The sequence below is a fragment of the Moschus berezovskii genome, chromosome 17 (assembly GCF_049115385.1).
Source record: "Moschus berezovskii isolate FMDL1 chromosome 17, NW_MosBer_1.0, whole genome shotgun sequence".
Taxonomy (NCBI): Eukaryota; Metazoa; Chordata; class Mammalia; order Artiodactyla; family Moschidae; genus Moschus; species Moschus berezovskii.
This window is the reverse complement of record NC_142476.1, coordinates 61,961,689-61,975,559: the sequence shown is the minus strand read 5'-3', so window position 1 is coordinate 61,975,559 and position 13,871 is coordinate 61,961,689. Positions and strand designations below refer to the sequence as shown.

Below are 13,871 nucleotides of genomic sequence, written 5' to 3'. Positions count from 1 at the left end.
GTGTGCATGCTCAGTCATGTCTTACTGTTTGCGACCCCCTGGACTGTAGCCCACCAAGCTCCTCTGGCCATGGATTTTCCCAGCAAGAATATTGGAATGGGTTGCCATGCCCTCCCCCAGGGTATTTTCCCACCCAGAGATGGAACCTGCATCTCCTGCACTGATAGGTGGATTCTTTACCACTGAGCCACCTGGGAGGCCTGTAGTGCCCTAGGTGATAAAATATATTCAGGAAGTCTTATTTTTTAATTCCATTAATCTGAACAATATCTTAATAATGATCATGTTTTAAACTATGTAATATAGCAGAGAATTATACCAAAGAAACTGTTAAATTATGGATTTTAGTCTAGTGAAATATATTGCAGAAGACTTCTCTAAAAATGAATTTGATAGCCACCCTTCCTAGCAGAAAGACAGTAAAACATATAGATTAGTAATTTAGCTGTTCTCTTGACTATTAAAGGTAATAACACTACTTCTGTTACATAGTAGGCACCATAACAACTTTCATTGAGGGAGTTCTAGGTTTTTCTAATTAGGCATTTTTCTTTGTAACTGAAAATCAAATAGGTTAAGTAATTTGGTCCCAGTACACAGAATGCAAGTTGTAAAAATGAACTTTGAACCCATGTTTTCTGGACCCCACTGTGCCATGCTATTTTTTAAAACTCTTAACTTCTATCAGCTGTAGTCTAGTATATAAGCTATCTATTTAGATGCGTGGTTCGGTTCAGTTCAGTCGCTCAGTCGTGTCTCTTTGTGACCCCATGGACTTCAGCAGGCCAGGCCTCAATTTAGTAGTAAAAGTTACATTGTTCATCTAACTGTTGAAGGAGAAATTTCAGGCTCTAGTTCTTGATTTTTCACTTCCTATATATTATTCATCAGCAAGCAAATCCTTTTAGTTTTGCCTCTGAGATGAATCTTTAGTCAATTCACTTTTTTTTTATTTATGGCCACCAACCAAGCATAGGTTATCATCTTCCTACTTCTGCTTTGGCCCCAGCTTTTTGTCCATTTGCTGCTTAGCAGCTGGACTGACATTTAAAAACATAAATCAGATTGTCACTGCCCTGCTTAAAATCCAGTTACTTTACATTGCATGTAGAATAAAATCCAGACTAGACTAGCCAGGGGCCATAAAGGGCTTCTGGTATTTCCTATTATTATACTAGTTATGTCTTGTCTCCTGGATTTTGAACTTTTCAGCGACAGAATCATGCGCTATATTTTTCTAACTCCTGTAACATGTAGTTTTAAGTCTTAATGTATAATGTAGTAAAAATATGAGTTTGGGAGTTAAGGAGACTTGGAATCCACTTTTGGCTCTGGTACTCATAGCTGCATGGGTTTGGGGCAAGTTATTCATTCATACAGTTGTATGAAAGTTTAGTTGCCTTATTTCTGTATTGAAGTGTAACAAGGAGAAATGAGATAATTTAAGCATATATATGAGAAGGAAATGGCAACCCACTCCAGTGTTCTTGCCTGGAGAATCCCAGGGACGGGGGAGTCTGGTGGGCTTCCGTCTATGGCGTCACACAGAGTCGGACACGAACTGAAGTGACTTAGCAGTAGCAGCAGCAAACATATATATAAGCATATTTAAGCCTATAGCATGGTACCTTTACTGAATGGTTATTTTATTCTTATTGCAGTAGTAGTTCAATTTATTTACTGTTTTGAGGACCACTCTGTTCTATAAATGCTTAGATTTCAATTTGAAGATAATGAGTTATAGATTATATATGTAACAGAGCTTGCTGCTATTTAGTTTTGTTGTATATAATATTAAAATAAGCAAAATTTGTAATTTCTTTTTTCTTTTAGGGAAAAATGGACTTGCTTGCTTGGCCTGTGGTCCACAACTTGAGGTAGTGAATTCTCTAACAGGAGAGCGGTTGTCTGCATATAGATTCAGTGGAGTAAATGAACAGCCTCCTATAGTCCTAGCTGTGAAAGAATTCTCTTGGCAGAAGAGAACTGGATTGTTAATTGGATTGGAAGAAGCAGAAGGGAGTGTTCTCTGTCTTTATGACCTTGGTTTATCAAGAGTGGTTAAAGCAGTTGTTCTTCCTGGACGGGTAGGTACTGCTTAAGATATGTGGCATTCTGTTTTCAAAACTGAACCCCTGCTGGTTACATGGGTGTGTTCACTTTGTAAAAATTCATTGAGCTACATGTATACATTTATTTGATTATTTTTTGGAAGTTTGTTATTTTTCATTAAAAAGTTTAAAGAGGTTAAAAGTATTATCAAAGTAACATAACATTTAAAGTAAAACTTTCCTTGGATAAAGAAGGTATATGTGTGTGTGTGTATGTATATATATATATACATACACACACACATAGTGGAATATTTCTCAGCCATCAAAAAGAATGAAATAATGCCATTTGCAGCAACATGGGTGGACCTTGAGATTTTAATACTAAGCAGATTGTCAGAAAGATAAATACTGTATGTGAAATCTAAAATATACAAATCAACATATCTATGAAACAAAAGCAGACTCACAGATAAGAACAGATTCGTGGTTGCCAGAGGGGCTGAGGGGAGAACAGAGGAGGGAAAGATTGGGAACTTGGGATTAGCATAGGCAAACTATTATTTATAGGATGGATAAACAACGAGGTACTGCTGTGTAGCACAGGAAGCTATAGTCAATATTCTGTGACAAACTGTAATAGAAAAGAATATATAGAAGGAATATGTATATGTATAACTGAATCACTTTGCTGTACAGAAGAAATTGATATACCATTGTAAATCAACTATACTTAAGTAAAATTTAAACTTATTTTTGGTTAGAAAATTACAGAGTAAAAATAATGACATGTCATGTCCTAATCTTTTGTATGACAAGTATCTAAGTCTTATTCTTACTTTCAGTTTTGTTTTATGAAGACATTGAAAATTTTACTGTATTCATTACTATGACATTTTTTCCTTGCTTCTTTAATTTTTTTCTCTTTTAATTTGAGACTACAGCCTTGGAGTAATATGGGGAGTATGTCTTACCATTTATGATTTGACTAATACATTTAAATAGTGGCTTTCTTTATAGTCACATTTATTAATTCTAACATACGTATGCCTTCTGTATGCCAGATATCTTATCTGGTAGTAATTATAGAAATCAAGTTGTTTCTTCAAATTTATTACTCCTCTTTTCCATGGTGAGAAAATGTATACACTCACAAATACATACAGTCAAAAATCATGGAAGAGTAGATGCCTCTGTGAAAGAAGTATGCACTTAAATACACACGAAATTATATGTAGGTTTGTATGCGTATATATATGTAATGTATATGGTCATAGAATAGAATTTTTAAACTTAAAAGGGAGCTTAATGACAAGAGATAATGTTTTTATAGTGAAGAAACAGACCCAGTGGGCTAATGTAAAGTCTGAAATAATTTATAGCCTGATATATGTACTTGCCAGTGATAATGATTTTAAAGACTGTAAACCAAGCTATGTGCTAGATTTTACAAATAAGTAGATAAATTGAACTTGGTCTGTGCTGCCGGAAAAGGCTTATAGTCTAGTAGGAGAAGACAGATTATAGGAGTATAGTATAGATAAGTACTTTGATACATTTTAGCACTCAGAACATGAAGAACATCTGGATGACTTCTACTCGAAAAGATTGGACATTTCAGGCTAAGAGACCCAGCATGTAAAAAGCCACAGTATATGGAACATTTGGGAAACTAGACTTATTTAGAATGGCAGGAAAGAGTAGAAGGAGGAAATGGGAGCCAGAAATGGTGAGGATTGAGATTGTGAATGGCCTGTTGTGCAGTTAGAGGCCTCCTTCTAGTCTGTAGGTGAAATTTTTAATTGAAGGCAGAATTGTAGTGTAAAAAGCCCTTTGGTTGGGTAGTTCAAGTAAATAAGGATGATGAACTGAATTGAGAAAATGACATAAGAAAAGAAATCTGTAACAGATTGCAGAAGTATATTCCAGAGGTGACATGGACAGAACTTGTTGACTTTTAATTGGATGAGTGGTTGATACCAGATAAAATATAGGGGAAGGAAAAGATTGGGAGGGGGTGATAGATATCTTCAAAAGCAGTTCAGTTGACTGACTTTAAAAAAAAAAAAAAAAAACAAAGGCACAGTATTCCCTCTTAAATTTGCTTTTAACTGCCTTTAAAATTACTTAAGGTAGCATTATCAATAGCTTCATATGTAGTATTTATGTGAGGAATGCAGATTACTTATCCTTCACTGAAGGAGTTACAGAAAACATACTTCAGTATTATAGACATCATTACCATAATTTAGAAAAGGAAGCTAATCCATGAAATTATAGCTTTCAGAATTAGAAACACTAAAGAATGTTTTGTGTACTAATGAAATACTGAGAAAGCCAGTGTTTTGTCTGTAATAATAGATTACAGCCTGAAACAAACTTTAACCTTACATTAACACGTAAACCACTGATAGCAAATTTTCTCTTTTCTTTCTAGGATGTTCATCAATATTATAGTAGAAATCACCAAATACTTAATTATCAAGTATCGTACCAAATTAATTTCTCTGAATCAGTAGGAAACAGAAGGAAAGCTAAGTGTAAACTAAAATACAGACTATTAGGTACAGACATTGAAAATTTCACTCACGAGGTGAAAAGGGAAAATAGAACTCCATAGTGTAACTGCAGTATGATTTTCTTTAAGTAATTTCAGTCCTTGTTAAATTCAGTGATCCAATTAGTGTGAAAGCTTTGTGTGAAGTCCATTATAATGTAGTCCTTTTAAAGGTTAGACCTCTTCAGGCTTTATGGCATAAAAAGGACTTAAACAAAAAACACATTAACAGTAAATTTTTCTGGAATGATTTATTTTTAGTCTTCTTTGGAGAAGAGGCTATATATACTTTTACAGTAGCTGGTTTAGAGTTTTAAAGTGAGAAGGATCTAGGTTTGAATTTTAATGGCTTTAATGACTGTGTTACTTGAATAACTCAGCTAAATTTTCTAAGCCTCAGAGTGTTTCATCTTTAAACGGGTGTAACTATATATAGTCCAATATAAAAGGGTTATTGTGCATTGATTAGCATAATGTCTGGAATATTGTAAACTCTAGGTAAACATCAATTGTTGTTCCAACTGCATGTTGTAATTCTTACATCTGAAGATTTCATAATGTTACTCAGATTTACAAGTATCACATGCAGATTTGTGCTTCTATAATGGAAATGTTAATATCTCTGTAACTAGTAACCTGCTTTAACTTCAGAATTTGTCTCTTATGTATTTAATTGTGTTTTCTCACTTTGTTTGAGGAAAACAAATGATACATTCATTCTGCTTTGTAGGTAACAGCTATTGAACCTATAATTAATCATGGAGGAGCCAGCGCAAGCACTCAGCATTTACACCCAAGTCTTCGATGGCTTTTTGGTGTGGCAGCTGTGGTAACTGATGTTGGACAGATCCTTCTTATTGATCTATGTTTGGATGACTTGTCATGCAGTCAGAATGAAGTAGAGGCATCAGGTAATTAATTAGTTATTCTTGGCTTAAAACCCAAAATTGAGCACCTGAATATTCTGATGCATTGGATTGTTGTTTTTTTTTAATAATCAAAAAAAAAAGTAAAAAACTTGTTTATGTGTCTTTTTCAAAATTGTTTGCTTGTATTATTGTTTTGGGCACTGTGGATATTTTTTGCATGAGTTACTATGTTTTATTGATTAAGTGTTTATAGACTAAAGTAATTCCTGAAAGAGGGACATGTTCCCAGATATACAACTGAATAACATTCAGGTTATTAAGTAAATAAATACCAGAAGAAGGGCTGAAAGTTATAAAATCTTAATCCTTACAAGACAATATAAAATTATCTAACTACGTAGTATCTAACATACTGTTTTTGGCATACTGTTTATGTTCCTGTGGTAAGCCCAAGATAGATATAAAGTAATTCGATAGAAAACAACAGTAATTTAAAAGTCTTCCCTTACAAAATAGCATCTTGAAATAGTTCAGACGCTCAGTCATGTCCGACTCTTTGAGACCCCATGAATCGCAGCACGCCAGGCCTCCCTGTCCATCAGCAACTGCCGGAGTTCACTCAAACTCATGTCCATCGAGTTGGTGATGCCATCCAGCCATCTCATCCTCTGTCGTCCCCTTCTCCTCCTGTCCCCAATCCCTCCCAGCCTCAGAGTCTTTTCCAGTCAGTCAGTTCTTTGCATGAGGTGGCCAAAGTATTGGAGTTTCAGCTTCAGCATCAGTCCTTCCAATGAACACCCAGGACTGATCTCCTTTAGAATGGACTGGTTGGATCTCCTTGCAGTCCAAGGGACTCACATGAGTCTTCTCCAACACCGCAGTTCAAAAGCATCAATTCTTTGGCGCTCAGCTTTCTTCACAGCCCAGCTCTCACATCCATACATGACCACTGTAAAAACCATAGCCTTGACTAGACAGACCTTTATTGGCAAAGTAATGTCTCTGCTTTATAATATGCTATCTAGGTTGGTCATAACTTTCCTTCCAAGGAGTAAGCGTCTTTTAATTTCATGGCTTCAATCTCTATCTGCAGTTATCTTGGAGCCCCCAAAAATAAAGTCTGACACTGTTTCCACTGTTTCCCCATCTATTTCCCATGAAGTGATGGGACCAGATGCCGTGATATAAGTTTACTGAATGTTGAGCTTTAAGCCAGCTTTTTCACTCTGCTCTTTCACTTTCATCAAGAGGCTTTTTAGTTCCTCTTCACTTCCTGCCGTAAGTGTGGTGTCATCTGCATATCTGAGGTTATTGATATTTCTCTTGGCAATCTTGATTCCAGCTTGTGCTTCTTCCAGCCCAGTGTTCCTCATGATGTACTCTGCATATAAGTTAAATAAGCAGGGTGACAATATACAGTCTTGACGTACTCCTTTTCCTATTGAAATTTCCTATTTGAGAAGCGAAAAGCAAAGGAGAAAAGGAAAGATAGAAGCATCTGAATGCAGAGTTCCAAAGAATAGCAAGAAGAGATAAGAAAGCCTTCCTTAGTGGTCAATGCAAAGAAATAGAGGAAAACAACAGAATAGGAAAGACTAGAGATCTTCAAGAAAATTAGAGATACCAAGGGAACATTTCATGCAAAGATGGACTCGATAAAGGACAGAATGGTATGGACCTAACAGAAGCAGAAGATATTAAGAAGAGGTGGCAAGAATACACAGAAGAACTGTACAAAAAAGATCTTCACGACCAGGATAGTCACAATAATGTGATCACTGACCTAGAGCCAGACATCTTGGAATGTGAAGTCAAGTGGGCCTTAGAAAGCATCACTACGAACAAAGCTAGTGGAGGTGATGGAATTCCAATTGAGCTATTTCAAATCCTGAAAGATGATGCTGTGAAAGTGCTGCACTTAATATGCCAGCAAATTTGGAAAACTCGGCAGTGGCCACAGGACTGGAAAAGTTCAGTTTTCATTCCAATCCAAAGAAAGGCCATGCCAAAGAATGCTCAAACTACCGCACATTGCACTCATCTCACACGCTAGTAAAGTCATGCTCAAAATTCTCCAAGCCAGGCTTCAGCAGTATGTGAACCGTGAACTTTCAGTTGTTGAAACTGGTTTTAGAAAAGGCAGAGGCACCAGAGATCAAATTGCCAACATCCACTGGATCATGGAAAAAGCAAGAGAGTTCCAGAAAAACATCTATTGTTGCTTTATTGACTATGCCAAAGCCTTTGACTGTGTGGATCACAATAAACTGTGGAAAATTCTTCAAGAGATGGGAATAGCAGACCACCAGACCTGCCTCTTGAGAAACCTATATGCAGGTCAGAAAGCAACAGTTAGAACTGCACATGGAACAACAGACTTGTTCCAAATAGGAAAAGGAGTACGTCAAGGCTGTATATTGTCTTGAAATAGAACTAAAGCTTAATTAATTAATAAGTAAAGAGAGGGTGGTGACTCAGTGGTAGAAAATCCGCCTGCCAATGCTGGAGACAGGGCTTTGATCTCTGACCCAACAAGATCCCACACGCTGCAGAGCAACTAAGCTCATGTGCCACAACTATTGAGCCTGTGCTCTAGAGCCTGGGAGCCACAACTGCTGATCCCATGTGCCGCAGCTACTGAAGCCTTCTGGGCCTAGAATCTGTGCTCCACAACAAGAGAAGCTACCCACATTGAGAAGCCAGCACATCCAACCAGAGAGTGGCCAGTGCTTACCGCTAGACAAAAACCCGCCCAGCAGCGAAGATGCCGCACAGCCAAAACTGAATAAAAAAATAAAAATTTTTTATAAAATGTAGAGAGACAGGTTCCCCTTTTATACTATTGTGCTTAGTCGCTCAGTCATGTCCGACTCTTGAAACCCCCTGGACTGTAGCCCACCTGGCTCCTCTGTCCTTGGAATTCTCCAGGCAAGAAGACTGGAGTGGGTTGTCATTTCCTACTCCAGGGGATCTTTCCAACCCAGGAATCGAACCCAGATCTTCTGCATTGCAGGCAGACTCTTAACTGATTGAGCTAGAGGGAAGCCCCCCCCCTTTTTTTTTAGTACTATGTGTATATTTAGGGGCTTCCCTGGTGGCTCAGAGGTTAAAGCATCTGCCTGCAATACAGGAGACCTGGGTTCGATCGCTGGGTCTGGAAGATCCCCTGGAGAAGGAAGTGGCAACCCATTCCAGTATTCTTGCCTGGAGAATACCATGGATGAAGGAGCCTGGTGGGCTACAGTCCACGGGGTCGCAGAGTCGGACACGACTGAGCGACTTCACTCACTCACTCGCTCATGCGTGTATTTATAAATCTACTCTTCAGTAGTAGTTTGTTTTTGTGATTTATGTTACTCTTGATTGGTTTATGTAGGAAGAAAAGCTAACCTAAAAACTTTTAAAAATGTGTGGATTATCTATAAAGTTTTAGGAAAGGACTGTTTAACCCTGAGGACCTTCTTGATTTTTACAGTAGTCCTGTAATATTAGTGCAGATCTTTTAATTTTTGGATCAGCTAAGAAACAGATACAAATAATCAATATTTTGTCCCAATATATAATAATAACTATTAAGAACTGTTGGTATGTAATAAAACTGATTAAAACTACAATATTTTGGTAAAAATTATGTTTGACAAGAAATTGAAGAACCAGATTATCTGATCAAAATTTAGATCTGCAAAATATTATGTGGAAGAGTTTGATTTGGTAGAAATAATGGCTTCACATGCACTTAAGGGAAAAAAGTTCTCATAGTGATGGAAACTACACCTTGAAATTTGGTATGTATTGAGGTCTGATTGATCTTAATAAAATCTTGGGTATAGTTTAAATGAAAAGAATTGATTAGTAAGAATGGCAGTAACTAAAAATGGATTTGTGGACTATTAGAAGTGATTTAGCTACTCTTTGTAGAAAATTGATGAAAGAAATAATCTTAATGTAGTTTTCCTCCAGAGTGTGTTTTGTGCATGATATCATTATAGTTGTAATGCTAATTAAAATACCTGTATTCATAATTAAAACTCATCAGATCGAAATAGTAGAGTTGAAAACATGTTTTATTTCAGTAGTCAGTAGTTCCTTTCCACACATGAGTAATTTTACAGTGAAATGTTATAATTTTAATTTTATAGTGGATTTTTTCTCAATTATGAGAATTAGGAAGCTGGTGAACTTAATAGCATACAAAAAGTTGAGTTTTGGAGTTTAAGCAAAATGTATATTTTTGTTTACATAAATAATTTATGATTACAATTATTTAGACTTCACCGAAACACACATAACATAGAAAGTGAAGTTCCTAACATTTATCACACTATAAGTACTGTTTGTAACTTTTCCAAACTTAACAGTATTTATTATACATAAGAAAGACTACTTAAAAGAGTTTGCTTTATTTTCTTGAATAACTTTATAATATTCCATTGAATGGATTAGTTATTTTGGCAAAGTTTAATCACTTGCTATTTTCTGAGGAGAAAAAAATCAGAAGCAGGATGGATTGGGGGTGTGATAGGATTTTTTCCCCTCTTTATTAACTGCATTGAGGGAATGTACTCTTGCACAACAGTTATAGCAATAAATGAGCCTGAATATTTTTAATGTGAACATTTGGAACATTCTCAAGTAGAATAATAAAAGAATTCCCACAAACCTGTTCCCTAAGTTCAAGTTCGTTTTCAAAATTTACCATATGTGCATCTATTTCCCTTTCCTCTCTTCTCTCTGAGTCTATTAATTTAAAGCAAATAATGATTATTTTACTACTAATCATGATGCCATTTACCACTGTTAAAGCATTAATTTAATGATTGCTTGGTATAGTGTTAATTACTAGTCCATAATGAAATTGCTGTGATTTTCTTTAAAGCATCTTTTTTGCATTTGAATTGTTTGAACCAAGATCCAAACACATTACATTCGACAGTTTGCGTCTCATGTCTATTTAAATGTAGAGCAGTCCTTCCTCTGCTAAGTCACTTCAGTCGTGTCCGACTCTGTGCGACCCCATAGACGGCAGCCCACCGGGCTCCCCCGTCCCTGGGATTCTCCAGGCAAGAACACTGGAGTGGGTTGCCATTTCCTTCTCCAATGCATGAAAGTGAAAAGTGAAAGTGAAGTCGCTCAGTCGTGTCCGACTCTTCGCGACCCCACAGACTGCAGCCTACCAGGCTCCTCCGTCCATGGGATTTTCCAGGCAAGAGTACTGGAGTGGGTTGCCATTTCCTTCTCCGAGTCCTTCCTCTATCCTCTCCTTATTCATTTATTTATTTTTAGCTCCACTGTCTTGCTGAAGATATTATTTTGGAATGATCTATGTGTCTTCACGTGGTGTCATTTCCATTTTTTCTGTAAATGTAAGTTAGCTCAGATTGGATTCAGATTTAACATTTGACAGGTATCTTTCAGAAGTGCTGGGTATTTCATAATGTTTCACATCAGGAGGCACATGGTGTCTTGTTTTATATTTAGTGATCAGTGGGTTTAGGTGATGACAGCATGATCCATCAACCTTTGTACCAGTGGTTTTCACCTGGGAGTGATTTTTTTGTCCTCTAGATTTTCGGTCACGTTTAGAGATAATTTTGGCTGTTATTACTGGAGGGAGAAGGTGCTAGTGGCATCTAGTAGATAGAGGCCAAAGATACTATTAACATCCTATAAACATCCTAGATATATATATAAACAAAGAAACATCCTATAAAGCACAGGACAGCCCCCACAACAACATTCTGACCCAAAATGTTAATAGGGCCAAGGTTGAAAAATCATACTTGAAATTAGTTGTTTCTCTATTGACATTGTTGCCTAGATCTCTTATTTCAATAGGGCTGCAAAAATGATTTTTTTTAAGTTCTGTTAATCTAAAAGAAGAATTTTTTTTATTAACTACGTGTATTTGTTTATCTTGAAATACAATTTGTACAGAAAAGGCAGAATAAATGCATATGTTACTGTTTCTTTAAGTACTGATTTTCCGAGTAAGAAGCTGGTATTCTGAAGCTGGGAAGGATTGGGGGCGGGAGGAAAAGGGGACGACAGAGAATGAGATGGCTGGATGGCATCACTGACTCGATGGACATGAGTTTGAGTGAACTCTGGAATTGGTGATGGACAGGGAGGCCTGGCGTGCTGTGATTCATGGGGTTGCAAAGAGTTGGTCATGACTCAGCGACTGAACTGAACTGAAGGTCTCTTATAAGTAAAGAAGGTAGAAACTCATGGGGTTTTACATAATACTTAATATGCTTTATTCATTTATTTTCATTATTTTTTTGTTGTTGTTGTTCTCAAAAGTGTCCTGTTTTTGCTGATGAAGGCACCTTCATGGAATCTGACACATCACCTTAGATTTTGATAGCTTCCTAGATTTCTGGCACAGGATATACCAGGCTCATCTATATACTTTCTGACTTGGAACCAGCCATTCTCTGAGGGGAATATTTAGGTTGTTACTCCTAAATTTGAAGAGGGAAGCCATCAGCTTTATTTATGATTGTTATGGAAATTAATTCTTATTTAATTATTTGGCTGTTCTGGGTCTTTGTTGCTGGACGCAGGCTTTCTCTAGTTTTAGTGAGCAGGGGCTATTCTCTAGTTGTGATGCACAGGCTTCTCATTGCAGTGGCTTCTCTTGTTGCTGAGCATGGACTCTCGGGCTCTCAGGCTTCAGCAGCTGTGGTACCCAGGCTCTAGAGCGCAGACTCAGTAGTTGTGGGGCATGGGCTTAGTTAGTTACCCCACAGCATGAGGGAATCTTCCCAGATCAGCGATTGAACCCGTTTCTCTCTCCTGCATTGGCAGGCGGATTCTTTACCACTGAGCCACCAAGGAAACCCCAAGAAAATTAATTCTCTTAAAATGGGAAACATTTGATATGTACTGTGAGATTTTAAAGATTTAGACAATTAAATGTGTTTTGAAAATTATAGCATTTAAAATAAAGATGGCTAGTTATATAGTCAGTATGCTTTGTTATTACTAATCTTATTTTAATTGACCCCAGTAGTTTTCAGCTGCTGATTGAATAATGGGTGACATACTTGGTTTTATGCTGTTTATAGTTTGTTAATCTTACTTGTCCTATTTATTTTTTAGACCTTGAAGTTGTAACTGGTATCCCAGCTGAAGTACCGCACATCAGAGAAAATGTGATGCGAGAAGGTCGCCATCTGTGTTTTCAGTTAGTCAGCCCATCAGGCACAGCTGTTTCAACCCTTAGTTACATAAACCGGACAAATCAGCTTGCTGTAGGTTTTTCTGATGGCTATCTAGCACTTTGGAACATGAAAAGCATGAAAAAAGAGTAAGGACAACTTTTTAATTATTTGATTTATTAGTAATTTCTTTCTGAATATACTCAATTACTAATATTTAAAGATTAGCATAAACAGGAAAAGATAGGGTAGACTAAGGATTGAATGCATAAGTTTCCATTGCATGAAATCATGACTTAGTATAAAAAGGAGTAACTTAGCACATCAATTTAAGTTGAGTCAATGTATTTAAAAGGAATTTTGCTGAATTTTCTGCTAGTCCAGTGGTTTAGACTCTACACTTTAACTGCTGTAGCACGGATTCAATCCATGGTCAGGGAGCCAAGATCCTGCGAGCCACATGGCACAGCAAAAAAAAGCAACCCAAAACCTGCCATTTTAGTCTTTGTGGAGTTCAGTTTGCTAGTAAACCATGACTCTACTAAGATATCTGGTATGAATTCTTTCAGAAGTACTTTTCTGCATAACCATATGTGTAAGGTAGTTTAATAGTAGTAGTTCTCAGTTGACAGAATAAAACAAAGACTTTTTAAGAAAATTACAAAATACTGTGTTTAAAATTTTTATGCTGTCAAAAACTTCCCCCAAATATAATTGTATTGATACTTTTTAATTAAATCTTTATTAAAATTGCTGAGGAATCCATTTTATTAATTTACTTTTATTTATTGAGTTATTGAATTACCTCCCTTTATTGAGGGAGGTAAGGCACTATAGGTTTTAAATCCTGTCTCTGTTGAGTTAAATAGATACCTATTTGTCCTTTAAGTTGTCAATTTAATATTTCTTCTTTTTTCTTCCAAGTAATATGGGAATATTTTCTTGAGTAACTTGTCTTTCAGATGAGTCACCAAAATAGTCACCTTTCCAAACTTTCTGCTCAGTTTGTCTCACCAACAGATTGGTGCCTACTTGGCAGTGTTTGATTGATTATAAATGTTTGCCAAGTTTGAGGTGACGGAGAAAGAGAGAGATGGAAAATAACAATATATATATTCCAGGCCTATTCCTTTTTAACCTTTGGTTCTTTGATGATACTGAGGTGTTAGTAGCCCCTAAAGGACATTGACTGTCCTTGCACTTCCTCACACTCAATTTTTCTGCACAGTGC

General features: G+C 36.6%; 1 protein-coding gene across 4 annotated transcripts in view; it reads left to right on the top strand.

The window, feature by feature from the left end:
- AHCTF1 (AT-hook containing transcription factor 1) overlaps positions 1 to 13,871 on the top strand; it is an 86,506-nt gene that overhangs the window by 17,342 nt on the left and 55,293 nt on the right. For all 4 annotated transcript variants that reach the window (XM_055419745.2, XM_055419747.2, XM_088845510.1 and 1 more), the window contains 3 exons: positions 1,834 to 2,087; positions 5,339 to 5,519; positions 12,582 to 12,789. In XM_055419745.2, coding sequence (XP_055275720.2) covers positions 1,834 to 2,087; positions 5,339 to 5,519; positions 12,582 to 12,789 — 643 coding nt within the window. The remainder of the gene's footprint in view (positions 1 to 1,833; positions 2,088 to 5,338; positions 5,520 to 12,581; positions 12,790 to 13,871) is intronic.